The sequence below is a fragment of the Cucurbita moschata genome, unplaced genomic scaffold (genome assembly GCF_002738365.1).
Source record: "Cucurbita moschata cultivar Rifu unplaced genomic scaffold, Cmos_1.0 Cmo_Scf00013, whole genome shotgun sequence".
NCBI classification, from domain to species: domain Eukaryota; kingdom Viridiplantae; phylum Streptophyta; class Magnoliopsida; order Cucurbitales; family Cucurbitaceae; genus Cucurbita; species Cucurbita moschata.
In genome coordinates, this window is record NW_019268529.1 from 242,957 (window position 1) to 262,488 (window position 19,532).

Below are 19,532 nucleotides of genomic sequence, written 5' to 3' on the forward strand. Positions count from 1 at the left end.
GTACCAATTGAGATAGTATTATTTGATTATAAACCTATAATCATTCCCTAAATTAGCCGATGCGAGACTTTCATCATCTAACACACACATAAGAATTAGAGATTAGGTAATATAAGTTGGTGTATGCCAAATACATGGTTACGAGTCACAACAAACTGTTTCCATTTACAAGTGAAATGAGGTGTCGTTTAAAGAAGGACAGGCTGTGACATGCCCTGAATTACGAGTTACGAGTAATTTGTGCTATTTTTCTAAGATCGCACGTGTTCACGATCTAATATTTTTAAAGATTTTACCGATGCTAATGGATTTAATTTTAATTTAAGTATTTTTTTTATTATAAAAAAATTAAAACAGTGTATTTTATTATGTATATAATGCCAAATTATGGATAAATGCTGAAAATAAAGGCCCAAAGAGGTTGAGGAAAGCCCTCTAGGCCTTAGGTCCACAAAATCCTCCAATCACAAAGCGAAGGGAAAGGGCGAAGACTGCGTTTCGCTGCATCGCGGTCGCAGACCGACGTTCTTTTCTTCATCCTATAAATACTGTATCACTTCCCGAATTTTGTTCCTTTCTCTCTCTTCATTCTCCCTTACATCTCTCATCTGAATTAGGGCACACAAACACGATCTTTGTTTCTGAACCAGACATCTCTCCGATCTGCTATTCAGGTTATTTCCTATCTCTGATTTTTCTTATTCAGATTTACTCATTTCGATTTGTTATGAATTCGATTCCTGATCTTCTCCTTCTCGTCACTTCTTCTTCACTGTTCGTCAAATCCTCTGTTCATCTACATTGCCGATCCTAGGGTTTCGGGATTTACTTTCAAGTTCTCGTCGGATGTGGTTCTTTTCTGATGGATTATTAAGTTTGAACTAGTTGAAACTGGGTGTGGTTTGGAAGGAACAGTACAGAAACACTACAATATTTCTCGGTTTGTTTTTAATATTCTTGTTTCGATAGTTGTGGAAGAAGAATTCACTGACTGAATATCTATATCTCGACCTCCCCATGTTTCTCTTGGATTTCCTGAACGAATGCTTTTCAGTAGATGCAGTTAGTCATTTGTATGTATAGATGACAATATCGTGTTTGTCTATGGAGGATTCTCAAGAGTTTCGCCCGCTTTTAGACATACAATATCTTTCGAGCTACTGATAGGTTTCCTCATGGCTTGAAGTCAGTCGCACGTTACTTTTAGTAGTTACACGGGCCCTCATTCATGTTAAACCCATGTTTTTTTTTCTTTTTTCATTTCTGTTCGACTTCTCTGGCCGCACGTCTTAGTTTTAGAAGCCACCTAGATTCCAGTGACTGGGAGATTGCAAAACGAAACTCAGTTCTAAAAGTGGATGTACATATTTGAAGCATATCTGCACTCCTTGTTTATCATGTTTTACGGACTCTACAGCTGGGTTTAGTTTTGGAATGTTTTTCTTACTTCTGGGCTTACTCTTATACTATACTGTTATTTTTCAGGGTGTCATTTGATTAGCGATAAAGCTTTACAAATAGCTTCTCTATCTTTTGGCTTCTCAAGACTGGAACGGCTGTTTCTATGAAGGAATGAAATTTTCATAATTTATATTACTATCACCTCATGCCATGTCGGGTTTACTTAATGTACTGTCCGCAATCTACATTTTTCTTTAAGATTGCATTGGAACATGTGTATTGGGTTGAGTTACATATTATTTCTTGAAGTTTATTACAGATACTGTCATGCGTTACAGATTCTGTGCAGTGGCATTGACCTTTCAGAAACTAAGAAATCCTAACCCTAGTTGTTGTTGTTTTTAAGTTCATAGTCTAGTTAGGATTTCAGTTTTAATTGGCTCAACATTTTTTTGTTAGGTAAGAACGTATCTCTTTCAATTATAGAAATTCCATTCAATTGTTTCCATTGTTCTCATTTGGTTTTTGGTTGTTCTAGGTTAATTGAATCTTATTTTTATAACAATCTGCTAAATGAGCACGTGCCTTTATTGTGTTAACTTATTTTGACATAGTCATGTGCATTTTTGTTGATGTTGGTGCTGTTTCACGTGCCTTCATTCTTTATGATAAATAATTTATCTTCTTCTTCCTTTTATGTTGATACATTGAAATTCTACTGTTAACTTTTGTGATTCAAGTTCAAATTTGCACAATGATACATGATTTTTAAATTTTCAAAGCTCTTGTTATTCGCAGTCATCTGTTAATGGATCAGCTTCAAATCTTCCAGATGGTACTGGGCGATCTTTTGCTAACTCATTTTCTGGTCAGTCTGGTGCAGCTTCCCCTGTTTTTCATCACTCCGGTAGGTGCATGTGTCTTAGAGTTGTGTAGTTTTCACTCAAATTTATGAAATTGAGAGGTCTCAATTTCAGGAACTATCCAAGGGTTGCACAACATTCACGGAAACTTCAATCTTCAGAACATGTCAGGTGCACTAACTTCAAGAAATTCAACAATAAATAATGTTCCATCTGGTGGGGTGCAGCAACCTACTGGAACAATTTCCAGTGGGCGTTTTGCATCAAACAACCTTCCTGTTGCTCTTTCTCAGGTATCTTTCAAAGTCAGGCTATTTATTCGTAATTACCATCAGTTTCACCTGTAGTTTCTTTGAGTTGCATTTATTGTGCTCACAAAAGATTAGCGGCTGCATGATAACATATTTTAGACATTTTATCACTCTGGTAAGCAAAGACGAGCATGCTTATTTATGATTAATTCTGAAGTACTGTTGTAATTATCACTATAGAAGAGATTTACCATCTAGTAACTGTGTTGAGGAAGAAATGATGGAGAGCTGCTTTACAAATCAGACATCAGATCATGATTTTTATAATTAGCATGGTATAGGGTTTTCTGGGCATGAAATGACATCTTTAATAGATCTAGAAGCAATGAAAGTGAAACCCTAATCTTATCCTCTCAAAACCCCTCATAATTGTTTATGTGCTTTCACTACATTTTGACTGTTGCGTTCTCTTCTGTAGTTATCTCATGGCAGCTCTCACGGACATTCAGGAGTCACAAATAGAGGAGGTATAAGTGTTGTAGGAAATCCTGGATTTAGTAGTAGCACAAATGCAGTTGGCGGTTCTATTCCTGGGATTCTGTCTACTTCTGCTGCTATTGGTAATCGAAATGCTGTTCCAGGATTGGGTGTATCCCCAATTTTGGGAAATGCAGGTCCTCGGATCACAAGTTCAATGGGAAATATGGTAAGTGGAGGCAACATAGGAAGGAGTATAACTACTGGCGGGGGTTTGTCATTACCTGGTCTTGCTTCTCGTCTAAACCTTGGTGCGAATAGTGGATCTGGAAGCTTAACTGTGCAGGGACAAAACCGTTTAATGAGTGGTGTGCTTCCACAAGGTACAATCCCAATTCCTTGAATTTGTGCGCAAAATACCTATTTTATGAGGCTATATTGAATGGAAATGCATTCATTACTATGTTTTAGTTAAAAATGTTCTATGCTACTTTTTCGTATATGACATTTTCTTGCTTCAGGATCTCAACAGGTTATTTCTATGTTAAGTAATTCTTATCCAAGTGCTGGAGGTCCACTTTCCCAAAACCACATACAGAATGTGAATAGTCTGAATTCTCTAGGGATGTTGAATGATGTGAACTCCAGTGACAATTCCCCTTTTGACATTAATGATTTTCCTCAGTTGACAAGTCGTCCAAGTTCTGCAGGAGGGCCTCAAGGACAATTGAGTTAGTAACTAGACATTGTTGGTTTTGTTTGTTTTTTTTTTCTTTTTCTCTCTTCGCCAATTTTGATTGTTAGAAATGTCATGTAATTGTTTCAGGTTCCCTGAGAAAGCAGGGCCTTAGTCCTATTGTTCAACAAAACCAAGAGTTTAGCATTCAGAGTGAAGACTTCCCAGCATTATCTAGATTTAAAGGTGCAAATCCCTTCTTTGCTTCTACTAGGTTTCATTCATGTAAATCATAAGCCAAAACTTTGTTTACTGCTCTCTACCCTATTCTTTTTAAGATTAAATACAACAATTTTGGATAACTGTTGTTGGGAATTATCTCAGTTGACCATGAGCAATAGCTTAATAGATTTAGTAGAATTTCAGATTTCGTTTTTCAAGTTTTCCCTTGCAATTATTAAGCTCAAGATCATCTTCATGGAGAGTTCTATTTTTCTGTCATCTGTTTGGATTTTAAATTCATAGCACATAGTAATGTCTTGCATACTTTGAATATGAAACAGAACACTTTCCATCATTGATTATAGTTCTAGATCTTGTGCAGGTGGCAATGTTGATTATGGCATGGACATTCATCAGAAAGATCAACATGAAAATTCTGTACCTATCATGCAGTCTCAGCAGTTCTCTGTGGGAACTCCTACTCTCTCATCTTCTGACTATCCTCATTTGGTGATGTGCTGCTTAACAACTTTTCCCTTGTTTTGATCTTCAGATTGGGAGATCTGCTGGATTTAACCTAGGGAGCACATACTCACATCGACCCCAGCAGCAGCAGCAACATTCTCCTGCAGTCAGCAACAGCACGGTGTCCTTTCCGCCTGCTAATAATCAGGATCTCCTCCATTTACATGGTTCAGATATATTTCCATCTTCACATGCTGCATCCTATCACCAGCAGGTGTGCAATTCTATTAATGCAATTCTAAAGGAAGTAAATATTTTTACCTTGCAGGCATAATCAAACTGTTCCTTTACTTAGATATTTCCATTCTTGGTGTTTTATCAACTGAAATACAGTCTCAACCTTTTATTCTCAAGTATTAAAAAATACATACTCAATGGGTTTAAATGTTTCGTAGATCAATCAGTTGCCTGTATGTCTTAATGTCTTCCCCATTGAATTTTTTCAATATCAACATTTCATTTTCATATTCAGTCTAGTGGGCCTCCTGGTATTGGTTTAAGACCTCTGAGCTCTCCTAACTCAGTGTCTGGAATGGGTTATGACCAACTTATTCAGCAATATCAGCAGCATCACAGTCAACCGCAGTTCCGGTTGCAACATATGTCTGGTGTTAGCCAATCATTTAGAGATCAAGGGATGAAGTCTATGCAGGCAGCTCAATCTTCTCCTGACCCATTCGGTTTACTTGGTTTGTTAAGTGTAATAAGGTTGAGTGATCCTGATCTTGCATCCCTTGCGCTCGGGATTGATTTGACCACGTTAGGATTAAATTTGAATTCAGCAGATAACCTTCACAAGACTTTTGGTTCCCCGTGGTCTGATGAGCCTGCTAAGGGTGATCCAGATTTCAATGTACCTCAGTGTTATCTTATTAAACCACCACCTTCTCTACATGTGAGTCTCTTCTCCTTTCCTCTCCCAGTCAACCTTCCTGCAGTTTTTATTTTTTTTTCTGAACTGATCATTGTTTTGGTTGACTACAGCAAGGATACTTCTCAAAATTCACTTTGGAAACGCTGTTTTATATATTTTTCAGGTGTGGTATATTTAAATAATTTGAACGTATTAATTTTGTAATCTTAATACATATTATTCTGATCTGTCTCGTTCTTCAGCATGCCCAAAGATGAAGCTCAGTTGTATGCTGCAAATGAACTGTAAGCTCTTATTATATATACCTACTGTGCAGTTTGTTATTTTCACCAAAGTTATATAAAGATAGTTGTGGGTAGAATTTCCCCTAAGGGCGATGTTGCCAACATTTTTTTGTTTGGTAGTTATAATAGAGGCTGGTTTTATCACAAAGAACATCGATTCTGGTTCATTCGGGTCTCTAATATGGAACCGCTTGTGAAAACTAGCTCGTACGAGAGAGGATCTTATCTCTGTTTTGACCCTCACACATTTGAAACTGTCCGCAAGGTTTGGAGTTTAATCTATATTTTTTCATTGAAATGAGTTGATGATAGACCCAACCATTGCCGCTGATGTTACGTTGAATTGTGTTCAGGATAATTTTGTGCTTCACTACGAGATGGTGGAAAAGAGACCAGCTCTACCGCAACATTAGCCATTTTCTTTTTCCTTTTTATTAAATGTAAAAAGGTAATTTGTGGATTTTTGTGTTATTAGCCATAGCTGTGTTTGTAGAAGTAATATTTTGTTAAATTTGATAATTTTATATCCATTCTGATGTGGGCCCCCTTGTTATTGTAATGAGCCGTTTTTGCTTCCCGGAAAAAGACAACTGTAGCGAGGCATATGTTTGATCACCCGTCGTTCTACATGATTATATATTTGGTTATTAGCTTAGTTTAGTTTGTTCAACTTTATCATATTAATAATAGTAATACCCAATTGATTAAATACCTTACTGTGGTGATTATGTGGTTATGGGTTTGGATTCACTTCAATATGTTTACTCTCACCAGTACTCCACAAATCCCATTATGGTTTGTGCATTAAATTAATTTTATTCCTAGTTATTTTCTTAATTTTACTTTCGTTTTTTTTTCTTTTCTCTATTACTTTTCTTTATTGTTTCTTAAGAAAGGTTAGAGTCATAGTGATATAATTTTTTTATGAGATATATTTGATAGAAAAATAATAATTATTAGTTGAAGAAAGATTAAAAGAAAAAGTGATTTTTCTTATATAAATGAAAACCAAATTTTAAAACTGGTATATCATAAAATTTTAAATTAAATCATACTGTAATAAGAACTAAAATTAATAAATTTTAATTAATATGTCCTTAACCTGTTCTTTTCACAGGTCATAGCTCGAATTAGTTCTTATTGATTAACTTTAAATAAAAATATTTAAATTTTTAATCATTCTCACAACAGATAAATATGATTTAAATTAATAATTTTTAACATAATTCAGTTTTTTTAAATCAAAATCAAAATTTTAACATATTTATTTCGTTTAATAATATTTAAGAGTGAAAAAAAAAATTAAAATTATAGTTTTTTAATTGAATTAAAAAAAGAAAAGTCTATTTAGTATTATAATTTTTAAAATATAATTAATTTAAAATTAATTGTAGTAGTTTGGAGATTTATGAGAATCTAACGTTATTATTACAGAACAAATAAAAAGAGAGGGAAACTGTTTTGGTGGGTAAAGTTTCCGACTTTCTCTGTGATTCTCTTTCCCTCTCTCTTCCATTAGATTTAGGGCACACCAACACAATCTTTGTTACTCGACCACACATCTCTCCGATCATTATTCTGGTACTTTTTCATCTCTGATTTCTTTGATACAGACCAATTCCTTTCCATTTGTCATGAGTTCGATCTCCGATCTTCTCTCATTCTCATATCTTTCATATCCCTTCTTCTTCGTCCGCACCCTTCTTATTTTATTCTGTTCATCTATCAATTTCCATCCATTCTAGGGTTCCACGACATTCTTCAAAAGTTCGTGTTGTTTCTTGTTCTACTCTGAAGGATTCTTCAGTCCGAAGTAGTGTTGGAACTGCTTTTGGGCTAGAAGAATCAGTGCAGAAACACTGCTGCACTTCTTGGTTTAATTTTTTTTTTTTTTTTTTTTTTTTTTGATATATCTATACCTAGAACTTCCCTGTAGTTCTCTTGGAGCTCCTGAATATGCTCCTCTTAACTTATATATTTGTTTATGGAAAATTCTCAAGATCATCCATGTCGTATCCCGCTTCAGGCTTGCTTGCAATTCCTGTAGAGCTACTGACACCATCCTATAGCTTCGAGTCAGTCTCATGTTACTTTTAGTAGTTCAACAGGACTTCATTCAGGTTAAACCTATGGGTTTCTTATGGAGGTTTGGTTCTAATACTTTGCATTTCGATTCCACTTCTCTCGCTAGACAGTTTTAGAAGCTGCCTGTACTCCAGTGACTGAAATTGAATGTGAGATGACAGAAAAATACTCGGTTCTAAAAGCGGCCTTGGACTTGTAATTGTCTTTTTGAGTCTACAAGGGAATGGTAATATGTCTGGAACATATCCGTACTCCTTGGTTTACCTATTATAGGCCCTGCAGTCGAATTGGGTTTATTTTTGGTGTTTTTACCTTACTTCTGAGCTAACTCTTAAATATAATTTTATTTTCAAACAGCTTCTCTATCTTCTGGCTCCCCAAAGACTGGAACAGCAGTTGTTTTTGACGAAGGAATGAAATTTGCCTAATTCTTTTTACGCCTACCTCATGCCATGTCGGGTTTACTTAATGTATTGTCTGCTATCTATGTATCTATTTGTCTACGATTGCATTGGGACGTGTATGGAGTTGAGTTGCAGATAAAAAAAAAATTACAAATGCTTTCATTTCTTATCTGGTTCTGTGCAGTACTCATTGACCCTCACGTATAGATTGGGGACCTTGTAGGAGAAATTCCAAATCTTGGGGTGTGCGTGTGTGTTGTTTTTCCATTTTTTTTTTTTAAATTTAATTTAAACTTCATGTAGGATTTTCATTGTAATTGGTTCAAGATTTTCATAGTATCCTTCTTTGTTGGGCTTTCTTTTTGTATGCCCTTGTATTTTTTCATTTTTATCAATGAAAGTTTGGTTTCATCTAAAAAAGGTGGTTCAATATTTTCTTGTTGGATACAAATGTCATTCTTTTTATTGTTGAGATTCCATTTTAATTGAATTCCTAATTCTTATTAGATTTCCGACTGATCTTGGTTGATTTAATCTTATGTTTAGAACTATCAGCCACATAAGCACGTGCATTTGATGTGTTAGCTTGTTTTGACGTAGTAGCCTGTTTTATGTGCTGCTCTCATTCCTTGTAAATGATTTATCATCCTCACGGTTTTATGTTGATGCATTATAATTCTACTGTAAAATTGTGTGTCAAGTTTAAAATTGCTCATGAAAACATGGTTTACTTATTGCCAAAGCTTTTGTTATTTGCAGTCATCTCTTAATGGATCGGCTTCAAATATCCCAGATGGTGCTGGGCGATCTTTTGCTACCTCATTTTCTAGTCAGTCTGGTGCAGCTTCCCCTGTTTTTCATCACTCTGGTGGGTGCATATTCCTGGAGTCTCTGTAGTTAGTTTTCTTTCAAATTTATGAAACTTAGAGGTCTCAATTTTCAGGAACCATTCAAGGGTTGCATAACATTCATGGAAGCTTCAATATTCAGAACATGTCAGGTGCACTAACTTCAAGAAATTCAACAATAAATAATGTTCCATCTGGTGGGGTGCAGCAACCTACTGGTACACTTTCCAGTGGGCGTTTTGCATCAAACAACCTTCCTGTTGCTCTCTCTCAGGTATTTTTCCAAGTGCAGGCTATTTATTCATAATTCAATGTCATCTTTATTAATTGAGATCATGAGCATGAGTTTTCTCTGAAGTTTTTTTGAGTCAAGTTTATGGTGCTCAACAAGAATTAGCCGTTTATGAAGTTTTTTCTATATGATCACTCTGCCTAGCAAATACAATCACTCTTTTATGATTAATTTTGAAAGACTAGACAATTATTGTTATAAAAGAAATTGACCAGTTAATAGCTTTGTCGATGAATGAATGATTGAGAGTTACATAGCGAATAGGATATCGGATCGTAGTGTTTATGATTTGACTTGATATTGGACTTTTTTTAGTTCATAGCTTTACCTTTTTTTTTTATTTATTTACAAACTCTTGTAATTGTTTATGTGCTTTCACTCCATTTTTACTGTTTTCTTTTCTTCTTTAGTTGTCTCACAGCAGCTCTCATGGGCACTCAGGAGTTGCAAATAGAGGAGTTATGAGTGTTGTAGGAAATCCTGGATTTAGTAGCAGCACAAATGCAGTTGGTGGTTCTATTCCTGGGATTCTGTCCAGTTCTGCCGGTATTGGTAATCGAAATGCTGTTCCAGGGTTGGGTGGATCTCCAATTTTGGGAAATGTAGGTCCTCGGATCACTAGTTCAATGGGAAATATGGTAAGTGGAGGCAACATAGGAAGAAGTATAACTACTGGCGGGGGATTGTCATTACCTGGTCTTGCTTCTCGTCTTAACCTTGGTGCAAATAATGGATCTGGAAGTTTATCTGTACAAGGACAAAACCGTTTGATGAGTGGTGCCCTTCCACAAGGTACAATCCCTTGAATTTCTATATGAATGCTTTTGTAATTATTCATAGTAATATTATATCCTCCCTTTTGTACTACTTTCTCTAAAATAAAAGGAACATATTGGAAATGAATCATTTTGTTTTGTTTGAAAGAGTGATGTGCGACATGTGGAAGCTATTTACTCATTTTACTTTGTTTTCTAGTACTATTTTATTCTATGTTCATATTTATGTGTTATTATTATTATTAATATTTAAAATTTTACTTAAGAAACTAGAGAACTTTATTGAACTGCCAAGCAACAAAAAACAAGGGAGATACCCCTGCTCAGCCAATGGTTACAAAATAGAAGTGCAATTTGCAGAAATATGCACAAAATGCTACAAAATTTATGTGTGATGTATATGTTATTTATGATAGAGTTGCGCTTGTTTACTTTAGTCTGATTAATATTTTAATTCTTATGCTATACTGACCAAATAATGGAAATGCATTCATTACTATGCTTGTATTTATATATGTATATTTATATGATATGTGTGTATATATATATATATATATATATATATATATATGTATGTGTATGTATGCATGTATGTGCTACCTTGTATACAAGTGTTCGTTGCTATTTTGACGTAGATGACATTTCTTGCTTCAGGATCTCAACAGGTCATTTCTATGTTGGGTAATTCTTATCCTAGTGCTGGAGGTCCCCTTTCCCAAAGCCACATGCAGAGTGTGAATAGTCTGAGCTCTCTGGGGATGTTGAATGATGTGATCTCTAATGACAATTCTCCTTTTGATATCAACGATTTCCCTCAGTTGAGTAGTCGTCCAAGTTCTGCAGGAGGTGCTCAAGGACAATTAAGTTAGTAACTAGACATTGATGAATTTTTTTTTAATAAATAATTTCAGTTATTATTATTATTATTATTGTATATCTCTGCAACAATTTTGACCATTAGAAATGTCATGTAAACATTTCAGGTTCGCTGAGAAAACAAGGTCTTAGTCCTATTGCCCAACAAAACCATGAGTTCAGCATTCAGAATGAAGACTTTCCAGCGTTACCTAGATTTAAAGGTGCAAATCCTTTTGTTTCCAGTCGGATGCATTCATGTAACTCATAAGACATAGCTTCGGTTTTTTCCTCTAATTTTTTTCAAGAATAAGTACAGTAACTTTGGAAAACTATTGCTTGTAAATATCCTAGCTGACCATGGTAGTTATAGCTGAAAAGATTAAATAGAATTTCAAATTCATTATTCAAGTAGGCAATTGCAATTATTAAGCTCAGCTGCTACTTGGTGACTTCTGACTTGTTTTTCTTTTTTCAGCTTGAATTATCAATTACATACACTAACCTTTTGCGTACTTTGGATTTAAAACACTTCCTTTTATTGGTTATAGTTCTAGATCTTGTGCAGGTGGCAATGCTGATTATGGGATGGATATTCATCAGACAGACCAACATGAAAATTCTATGCCTATGATGCAGTCTCAGCAGTTCTCTGTGGGCACTCTTTTGCTCTCTCTTCTGCTGACTATCTCATACGGTCATGGCCGAGCTAGTAAGCATTGTTAACATTTCTGTTTTTATCTTCAGATTGGAAGGTCTGCTGGATTTAACTTAGGGAGCACATATTCACATCGACCCCAGCAGCAGCAACAGCATTCTCCTGCAGTTAGTAACAGCACGGTCTCCTTTTCGCCTGCAAACAATCAGGATCTTCTTCATTTACATGGTTCTGATATGTTCCCATCTTCACATGCTGCATCCTATCACCAGCAGGTGTGCTTTTTTATCACTGTAAATGAAGATTCCCCCCCTTGCATTGAAGTTTTCACTTTGCAGGCATAAGGAATTGACCAATATATTTTTATTCTTGGTGTCTTTATTAACTTGAAAGCCAATCATTCCCATGTATTATATGAATTGAACGGGTGTAAATGTTTTGTAGATCAATTATAGCCTATGTCTTAAATCTCTTTTCCAATGAAGTTTTTCAACATCAACATGCCTTTGTTTTTCTTCAGTCTATTGGGCCTCCTGGTATTGGTTTAAGACCTCTGAGCTCTCCTAGTTCGGGTTCTGGAATGGGTTATGACCAACTTATCCAGCAATATCAGCAGCATCACGGTCAATCTCAGTTCCGATTGCAACCTTTGTCTGGTGTTAGCCAGTCATTTAGAGATCAGGGCTTGAAATATATGCAGTCAGCTCAATCTTCTCCTGATCCATTCGGTTTACTTGGTTTGTTAAGTGTAATAAGGTTGAGTGATCCTGATCTTGCATCCCTTGCTCTCGGAATTGATTTGACCACGTTAGGATTAAATTTGAATTCATCAGATAACCTTCACAAGACTTTTGGCTCCCCTTGGTCTGATGAGCCTGCTAAGGGTGATCCAGATTTCAATGTACCTCAGTGTTATCTTATTAAACCACCACCTACGCTCCATGTAAGGTTCTTTACCTTTTACATCCTCCTCCTAGTCTATGTGAAACTTTCAACAGGTTCTTCTCAACTAATATTTTTTTTGTTAACTGCAGCAAGGATACTTCTCAAAATTTACTCTTGAGACACTTTTTTATATATTTTTTAGGTACGGTATATAAATACTTCAACGCTCTTTTTCTCCTTTTTTTAAACTTTTGTTATATAATTCTGCTCTGTCTTGTCCTGCAGCATGCCAAAAGATGAAGCTCAGTTGTATGCGTCAAATGAACTGTAAGTCTTATTATTGACTCTGTGCGGTTTGTTATTTTGACCATAAGTAATTTATGGGCGTGACTTAAGCTTGGACCAACCTTTTTTTGTATAGTTATAATAGAGGCTGGTTTTATCACAAAGAACAACGTTTCTGGTTCATTCGGGTCTCTAACATGGAACCACTTGTGAAGACGAACACTTACGAGAGAGGATCGTACCTCTGTTTAGACCCCCAAACATTTGAAACCGTCCGCAAGGTTTGTACTTTGTCAATACTTTTCATTGAAATGACCTATACCACTGCTGCCCCGTATTCCCATTGTGCTCATGTTGCGTCCATTGGCTTCAGGATAATTTTGTTCTTCACTACGAGATGGTAGAAAAGAGACCAGCTCTACCACAACATTAATTTTTGTTTTTAATAAAAAATGTAAAGGTAATTCGTGGATTCTTCACATGTAAGCCTTAGTTCTATTTGTAGAATTAATAGTTTGTAATTTGGTAAGCGTAATTGATCATGTAGGCCCTTGTAATTGTAATAAGCCGATTTATTGGGTTTCTTCTCTGCTGTTTTACAAGATACACTAGCTTAGCTTGAACATCGTTTATCTTATGAAGAGCTGTCACATAATTTCTATATTGATTTTAAAAATGAGTTCAGCATAGCATTTCTAGAACTGATGCTCCTTAATTCCAATGAAGTAGGACCCTGCTGTTGCTCGTTTGAACAACATCCTGCCAATCAATGTAAGTCCATTCTTCTACCTTGTTTTGAAACTGTTTTTTATTTTTATTCTTTTTGTTTTTAGAACTGTTTTTAAAATCTATATGTTTGATGACTTGTAAATGTAGATTTTTATGTTTCTATGTGAATAGAATAACTTTTTTTGATCTGAAAAATAGTGTTTTTTTTTTTTTTTAATTTCTACAGGAACACACTAAATTTGAAAGTTTAAATATTTTTACAGGAAAATAGTGTTTATAGATTTGTAACAAATTTAAATATTTTGAAAGTTTTCAATTTTACATCTAATAGATTTATGAGTTGTTATTGTGCAAGTTGAGGATCAATCAGACAAAAACGGGAGTCGTCGGAGACATGGATGTGGACGGAGAAGACTTTTCCTTTCTCCATCCTGCCTCGTGAACGTCCCTTTTAAATGTGTCTCAAGATGTGGTTTTATCACTGGTAGCTTGAATGTGTTTGAGACAATGTTACATTTTCGACATATAGTCAAACATCGTTGACCGGTTTTAGGGTTCTCACTACACATACAGCAGATGATCGAGCTTTGAGCCTCGTTTAAGTTAATAACACAGGAAATGAAAGAAAGTGGATAGTGAAAACCAAAGCACCCTACTACAGAACACTGTAAATAAGGGTCAGCCCACAAAACAGAGAATTCAAAGTCATTCATATCAACTACAGTACAGATTTACAGGTGAGATTATAAAGGCAGAGCAGGAAGCAGGAAGCAGGAAGCAGGAGCAGCCATGGCCTATGGATCACTGACAGGTGCCCATATTTATCACCCATATGCATTAATCCTACATCATATATCAACTGGTTTAATAATGTTTTACTATCATTTATTTTTTTTCTTGATTTAATAATAATGTTTTACCTTTTATCATTATATAATAGCAACATTTTTTCTTATGGTTCATGATCGATAGAACTGAAAATTTTAGTTTTAAGATGAAAGTATACAACAATTTATTTTCATATTGCATACATGTTCTTGAACTCATTGGTAAGAATCTCAGTATCAGACATGACAGAGCGGGAATATGATTTGGATCTGTTCCCCATTGATGACCTCCTTATGCTCCTCAGATTTGATGCTTCAATTCTATGTTTAACCACCCAATAGCACATTGTCCCCAATGTGGTGGCCATTATGGTGGTTCCAATGAGCGTCACTCCGATCGCCAGCCACCTCTCTCGCTCTCCGACGACCACGAACGAGAGTGCCAAGAACGCCACTGATATTAGTACACAGGCTAGCCACATTAGCTTGTTTATAATAGCCATCATCTGCTTCTTGGCTTGGCTTTCAATAACCACAACTGATGTTTGAACTACCACAACTGCTAGAGATAAGAACAGGGCTATTGAATCAAAGATGAAAAATATTATAAAAGGAGCTCTCGACGCAATGTTCGCTTCACCGAGCGAGAAGCCTGGTGGTATGTCGTCAGGATCGTCCACATACTGACCGGGGACTGTAAATATGGCTGCAAATGCCACTGTGGCTATAAGGACAGCAACCACGGTTGTGGAATTTATGGCATTGTTTAGGCCTTCCGAATGCATTTTGTTTAGGCGTTTTTCGATGCCTTGGACTCGTCTTCGTGTTTGTCGAGTGTGTTCGAGTTGGTGATGAACTTCATGCTTTATGTCACTTACGGTTTGCTTCAATTCCCTTGCTGGATTTGTCACTACTGGTTTGATTGCTTTGGCATTCTGCACACCATGCTCTTTTAGAATCAGAGCTATATCGGAGTTCCCGGTGTTCTCCGCTGTGTCGAGGGCGGTCTCTCCCGAACGGTTTATCGCCTTCGTGTTCGTTTCATTGTGCTTGAGAAGCATTTTAACAATCTGCACATAGTACACCAAAAGTAATGTCACGAAAGCTTTCTAACGCTCGCTCATCGTACACATACGAACTTTGAATCATTACCTCAGTTCTGCCCTTCCTTGCAGCAATATGCAGGGCAGTATTGCCTTTATTCTCAACCATAATCATAGACCGCGGATCCGCCTTGATCAGCTCCTCAACCACCTCAAGGTTCTGCCCTTTCACCGCCATTTGCAGCGCCGTCTGCCCCTTCTTATCGGTCCTCGTCGCGATGATCGGCTCCGTCGTGATGAGCGCTTTAACGACGTCCACATGTCCATTTCTAGCTGCAGAATGCAGAGGAGTTTTGCCATTGCTTCTAGCAATGGTGGCCAATCCGCTGCCGGCTTCCAGTAGAAAATTCACAATCTCTGTGTGGCCTTGCGCTGCAGCCGTGTGCAGCGCCGTCGTGTTCGATATGTCGACCGTCATTGCCAATTCTGGATGAACCTCCATTAGAACTCTCAAAATCTCTGCAAAAAACAAACAATTGGGAACTGATTTGATCTTTCCGATTTCGATCAAACAAAGAAAATGGATGAAAATTGATGAGAAATAAAACATACCCAAATAGCCCTGTTTTGTTGCAATGTGAAAAGCATCAAACCCATTTCTTGCTTTGATCTCAGCGTCGGCCAGATCGTAATATTTCAACATTTCTCTTACCATATCCACGTAACCGTACTCGGCGGCGACGTATAAAGCCGTCTCGCCGGAATGATTTTGCTTTGCCAATAATTCCCTCAATTCAATCTCGTCGGCTTTCGTTAGAAGTTCCATCGCCGCCATTAGATTTCCAGCTCTCGCAGCGGTATGCAATGGGGTGTCATCCCTTTTTCCGGTCAATTGCTTCGTCATCTTCTTCCTTGGCAAGCTTTTCTCCGCCGCCCGCGGCGGAGTTCTGGCAGTTTCCAACATCAGAATCGACGATAAATTTGTTTCACCAAATTAGCCTCTTTTCTTCCTTTTCTCCAGATCGGAAAATCTCATTTTTCGTCAAAGATTATCACTTTTTTGTTAGAACAAATCAAGCTCTGTTTTTGTTTTGTTCTTCTGTGCTTCGATTGAATCCCATTCCAATCCCCACTTCTGAAAAACGTATCGCGAACAAGCCCAATCAAATTAAACCGAATTCTGATTCTGTTTACCCTCCAAAAAAGCCTCAAGAAACCCTTTCTTGGAATCAAAATCCCGAAGAAAAATGAAAGAAAAGAAACCCCATTACCTATTTGTGAGGGAAAAAACAGAGGAATCGCCCAAAAACTCTCCGATGATGAACTCACATGGCTATATATACACAGAAAAACACGAAAGCTTTAGCGCCTCATTAATGGCGAAGAGGAAGAAGACGAAGAAATCAAAAAAGGAAACAAGTTCAAATATATATTATTATTATGGAAGAGGAGGAAGACAGCGCACATGTAAGCAACGAATCGAAAACAACTTTAACATTTTTGTTTTTCCTTTTAAAAATGTGAAATAAAAGAGACCTTTTAAGATCAAAATCGAAAAGAAAAGGCTTTTGAAAAGTAGGTGATAACGAAGAAGAAGAAGAAGACGAAAGTTGAGAGATTAAAAATTTGTGTAAAGAATCTTAAAATTTTAAATGTTAAATGGGAAAGAAATTGAAGGATGGGATTCAAATGGAGAAATGCCCTCTTAATAATAACAAGAAGGAAATTCTTTTTATATATAAAGAAAACACAGAATTAACATAGCCACGCGCCAAAATTAAGCGTGTTAATCACGGGCCATGTGGTCGGTTCTTTAGTTAATAATTATTATGCAAATAAAAAGACATTATAATGATTACTTTCCCTTAATATTTTCAAATAATCAACACATTTTTCAAACTTTTCTTACCACCCATATGAAAAATCATGGTATGAGATCTTTTAGACAATATTAGTTCCTTTTAACTTAAATTCAAAGTTTGTTTAATATTAATATATGAACCTATGAATTTTGATTAATTAAAAGTCAATAAAAGCGTCATCTATTATAATAATCATTGGAGACCATTATATTGAGTTTAATTCTAATTTGATGTTTGGATTATTGAGTTTTCTAGTTTTGATTTATAGAATTCACTCATAGTTTTTTTTTTTTTTTTTTTTTTTTTTTGTTTGTTTGTAAATATGCATATTTAATAAAAAAGAAAAAACCAAACTATTTAGTTAATATTAAATTTATCTATGCAACATAATATATGTATATAATAGCACAAAATTTTGCTTAATTAATACAAAAGGCTAGATAACAAAAATAAATATTTTGTTCGGTATATTTTTATTTTGAAGTCAAATCATAATTTAAATATGTATAAAGTATTAATTGAACGTGAGAAAACAAAGTATGAACAAATAAAAAAGAAGAGGAAACAAAATAGAATTTTTTCTTTTACATATCTATATCCATCCTTTACATATTTATATATGTATCCTCTTTATCTTTACTGGTGTATTTTACTCATCTATAAATAGAGTAAAAATTTAGTTAAAGGGTATATTTCCAGACATCATGATGTATCGGTATTTTTCATAATCTATTTTATTAATGAATGTAATAATATCGATTTATACAGATACAAAATAAAAGGTTCTCTATTGATTCAAATACTGTACCTGCGAGATAGGGATAGAGAAAGAGGAAAAAAACGAAGATTTCACATAGTACTTTTGATCGAAAAATCAATATGATTTATTTCGTACCTTTCACTCAATGGAAAAATGGGTGAGATTCTACTTGATCAAACCTATGGGCAAACCAGTTCACAAAAATTGAGGTTAACAAAGAACATAAGAAAATAAAATAAACATCATCTAAATTCAATCCACTGAAATGTATAACCTCAACGGTTAGCCAATAACCTCAACGGTTAGCCAAGACATAAATTTTATATTTATAGAAATTTAGGTAATAGAAATCTAAAATCACCGTTTATTGAACTAAAATAAAAAAAAGAAAAACGAAAACTGTTTGATCATGACTTAATGTAAATTCAATTATAATCTTGATTAAAAGAAGAGGAGGCGCGTGAGGAATACGAGCACAATCTAGCGAGTATGTCAACGAGGTAATTAAACTTGGTGATGAGAAGGGGAATGAATGGGATCAACTTGTGGGGACACGCGGTTGACTGCGATTGGGCTTCACTAAAACAAACAAATTATCCTTGTGGCAATTACAATTATAGCTCTAAATTAAAATTTACAAAAGAAAAAAAATAATTAATTAAGAATTTGAAATTTATTCTATTTTCTTTTTTATATTTTGAAACATGTACTCTTAATAAAAAGTTAAAATAATAATAATAATAAATTATTATTATTATTATAATTGAATTTGATAAATATAGATAATTTTATTGAAAGTAAATAACTAAATTTAGATATTTGGAAGGACAAAATATATATATATTCTCCAACTAATGCATATCAGTAAACGCCGTCGTTTTGAAACCCCAAAAATAGTATATTGTATTGTATGTAGAATCCGACACAAACTGAAAAAAGCATGTGGTTTATCCAAACTAAAAAAATAAGAGAGAGAGAGAGAGAGAGAGAGAGAGAGAGATGAAGAAAAAGATGAATTTCAAGTTCCGACCAACTGTACATATAAAAACAATACAAACCACCAAAACCAAACAGAATTTCCATTCAATCAAACCTCTCACACTTTTTAATATAACATTTTCTATCCTCTCTCTCTCTCTCTCTCCTATAATCCAATAATCTCCCGTTCTCATGTTTTTGTCCCATTTAACAAATTAAACGTTGATTAAGATAAAAATTAAGCATTCTTAGTTCGGTTAGATGAACACGACTCTTCACAATGGTATGATATTGTCCACTTTGAGCATAATCTCATGAGAGCTTATGCTCAAAGTGGACAATATCATATCATTGTGGAGAGTCATATTCATCTAACAAATTCTGCCTTACATGGATAAGTAAGAGCAGTAATCACCTACCTTATAATTGAATTGAATGAAATTATTCCATAATACCAATATTTTGGTTCCATTTTTGTCATTTTTTTTAATACATAACCTTAATATATCGAATTTATTTGATTCTTGAACAAAAGTATATGTCAAATCACAAACTACGAGAATAAAATATAAAAGAAAGCAAATAATAGTGTGCAAATAGAGGGGGTAGCTAGCAAATGGGTCCGAAAGTATTAAATACTTGGAAAATAAGGTTAAAAAAGAGAATAGTGGC

At 35.2% G+C, this 19,532-nt stretch overlaps 3 protein-coding genes and 2 non-coding genes across 9 annotated transcripts; 2 read left to right on the top strand and 3 right to left on the bottom strand.

Annotated features, from left to right (window-relative positions):
* Positions 1 to 536: 536 nt before the first annotated feature.
* Positions 537 to 6,284, top strand: LOC111451091 (probable NOT transcription complex subunit VIP2). 4 transcript variants are annotated; one of them, XM_023091361.1, is made up of 15 exons: positions 539 to 674; positions 1,486 to 1,629; positions 2,200 to 2,308; positions 2,379 to 2,557; positions 2,994 to 3,042; positions 3,157 to 3,375; positions 3,514 to 3,723; positions 3,819 to 3,914; positions 4,273 to 4,358; positions 4,444 to 4,629; positions 4,888 to 5,310; positions 5,400 to 5,452; positions 5,532 to 5,573; positions 5,694 to 5,838; positions 5,927 to 6,284. In XM_023091361.1, exons 2-15 carry the CDS (start codon positions 1,612 to 1,614, stop codon positions 5,984 to 5,986), a joined length of 1,875 nt encoding a protein of 624 aa, XP_022947129.1. In that variant the 5' UTR covers positions 539 to 674; positions 1,486 to 1,611; the 3' UTR covers positions 5,987 to 6,284. The 4 variants fall into 4 exon arrangements, with proteins under 4 accessions (XP_022947128.1, XP_022947127.1, XP_022947126.1 ...); XM_023091360.1 differs by having other exon boundaries at positions 537 to 674; positions 2,994 to 3,375; positions 4,972 to 5,310; XM_023091359.1 differs by having other exon boundaries at positions 537 to 674; positions 2,391 to 2,557; positions 2,994 to 3,375.
* On the bottom strand, positions 2,228 to 2,308 carry LOC111451896. Its single transcript, XR_002712053.1, has one exon. It is a non-coding gene; the product is annotated as a small nucleolar RNA snoR35 (small nucleolar RNA).
* A 745-nt stretch (positions 6,285 to 7,029) lies between the features above and the next one.
* On the top strand, positions 7,030 to 13,337 carry LOC111451093 (probable NOT transcription complex subunit VIP2). 2 transcript variants are annotated; one of them, XM_023091362.1, is made up of 14 exons: positions 7,030 to 7,884; positions 8,016 to 8,128; positions 8,822 to 8,930; positions 9,006 to 9,184; positions 9,613 to 9,994; positions 10,633 to 10,842; positions 10,962 to 11,057; positions 11,402 to 11,487; positions 11,581 to 11,766; positions 12,012 to 12,434; positions 12,526 to 12,578; positions 12,662 to 12,703; positions 12,798 to 12,942; positions 13,035 to 13,337. In XM_023091362.1, the coding sequence occupies exons 2-14, from the start codon at positions 8,111 to 8,113 to the stop codon at positions 13,092 to 13,094; spliced, it is 1,989 nt and encodes a 662-aa protein (XP_022947130.1). In that variant the 5' UTR covers positions 7,030 to 7,884; positions 8,016 to 8,110; the 3' UTR covers positions 13,095 to 13,337. The 2 variants fall into 2 exon arrangements, with proteins under 2 accessions (XP_022947130.1, XP_022947131.1); XM_023091363.1 differs by lacking the exon at positions 8,016 to 8,128 and having other exon boundaries at positions 7,030 to 7,154.
* On the bottom strand, positions 8,850 to 8,930 carry LOC111451894. The gene has a single exon (XR_002712052.1). It is a non-coding gene; the product is annotated as a small nucleolar RNA snoR35 (small nucleolar RNA).
* A 1,056-nt stretch (positions 13,338 to 14,393) lies between the features above and the next one.
* On the bottom strand, positions 14,394 to 16,529 carry LOC111451094 (ankyrin repeat-containing protein At5g02620-like). Its single transcript, XM_023091365.1, has 3 exons — positions 15,873 to 16,529; positions 15,370 to 15,779; positions 14,394 to 15,287 (listed from the first exon to the last, which is right to left on the bottom strand). Exons 1-3 carry the CDS (start codon positions 16,222 to 16,224, stop codon positions 14,409 to 14,411), a joined length of 1,641 nt encoding a protein of 546 aa, XP_022947133.1. The 5' UTR covers positions 16,225 to 16,529; the 3' UTR covers positions 14,394 to 14,408.
* Positions 16,530 to 19,532: the final 3,003 nt, after the last annotated feature.

What these genes read in the sequence shown, in the direction of transcription:
- LOC111451091 (XM_023091358.1), top strand. An exon ending in TTCCTGTTGCTCTTTCTCAG is followed by an intron (nt 2,558 to 2,993) that starts GTATCTTTCAAA and finishes TCTCTTCTGTAG; the next exon opens with TTATCTCATGGCAGCTCTCA. An exon ending in TGCAGTCTCAGCAGTTCTCT is followed by an intron (nt 4,359 to 4,443) that starts GTGGGAACTCCT and finishes TTTGATCTTCAG; the next exon opens with ATTGGGAGATCTGCTGGATT.
- LOC111451093 (XM_023091362.1), top strand. An exon ending in AGGTGCTCAAGGACAATTAA is followed by an intron (nt 10,843 to 10,961) that starts GTTAGTAACTAG and finishes TAAACATTTCAG; the next exon opens with GTTCGCTGAGAAAACAAGGT. An exon ending in CTGCATCCTATCACCAGCAG is followed by an intron (nt 11,767 to 12,011) that starts GTGTGCTTTTTT and finishes GTTTTTCTTCAG; the next exon opens with TCTATTGGGCCTCCTGGTAT.
- LOC111451094 (XM_023091365.1), bottom strand. Translation starts at nt 16,224, where the DNA reads ATGTTGGAAACTGCCAGAACTCCGCCGCGGGCGGCGGAGAAAAGCTTG. An exon ending in AACAAAACAGGGCTATTTGG is followed by an intron (nt 15,780 to 15,872) that starts GTATGTTTTATT and finishes TGTTTTTTGCAG; the next exon opens with AGATTTTGAGAGTTCTAATG. An exon ending in CAAGGAAGGGCAGAACTGAG is followed by an intron (nt 15,288 to 15,369) that starts GTAATGATTCAA and finishes TACTATGTGCAG; the next exon opens with ATTGTTAAAATGCTTCTCAA.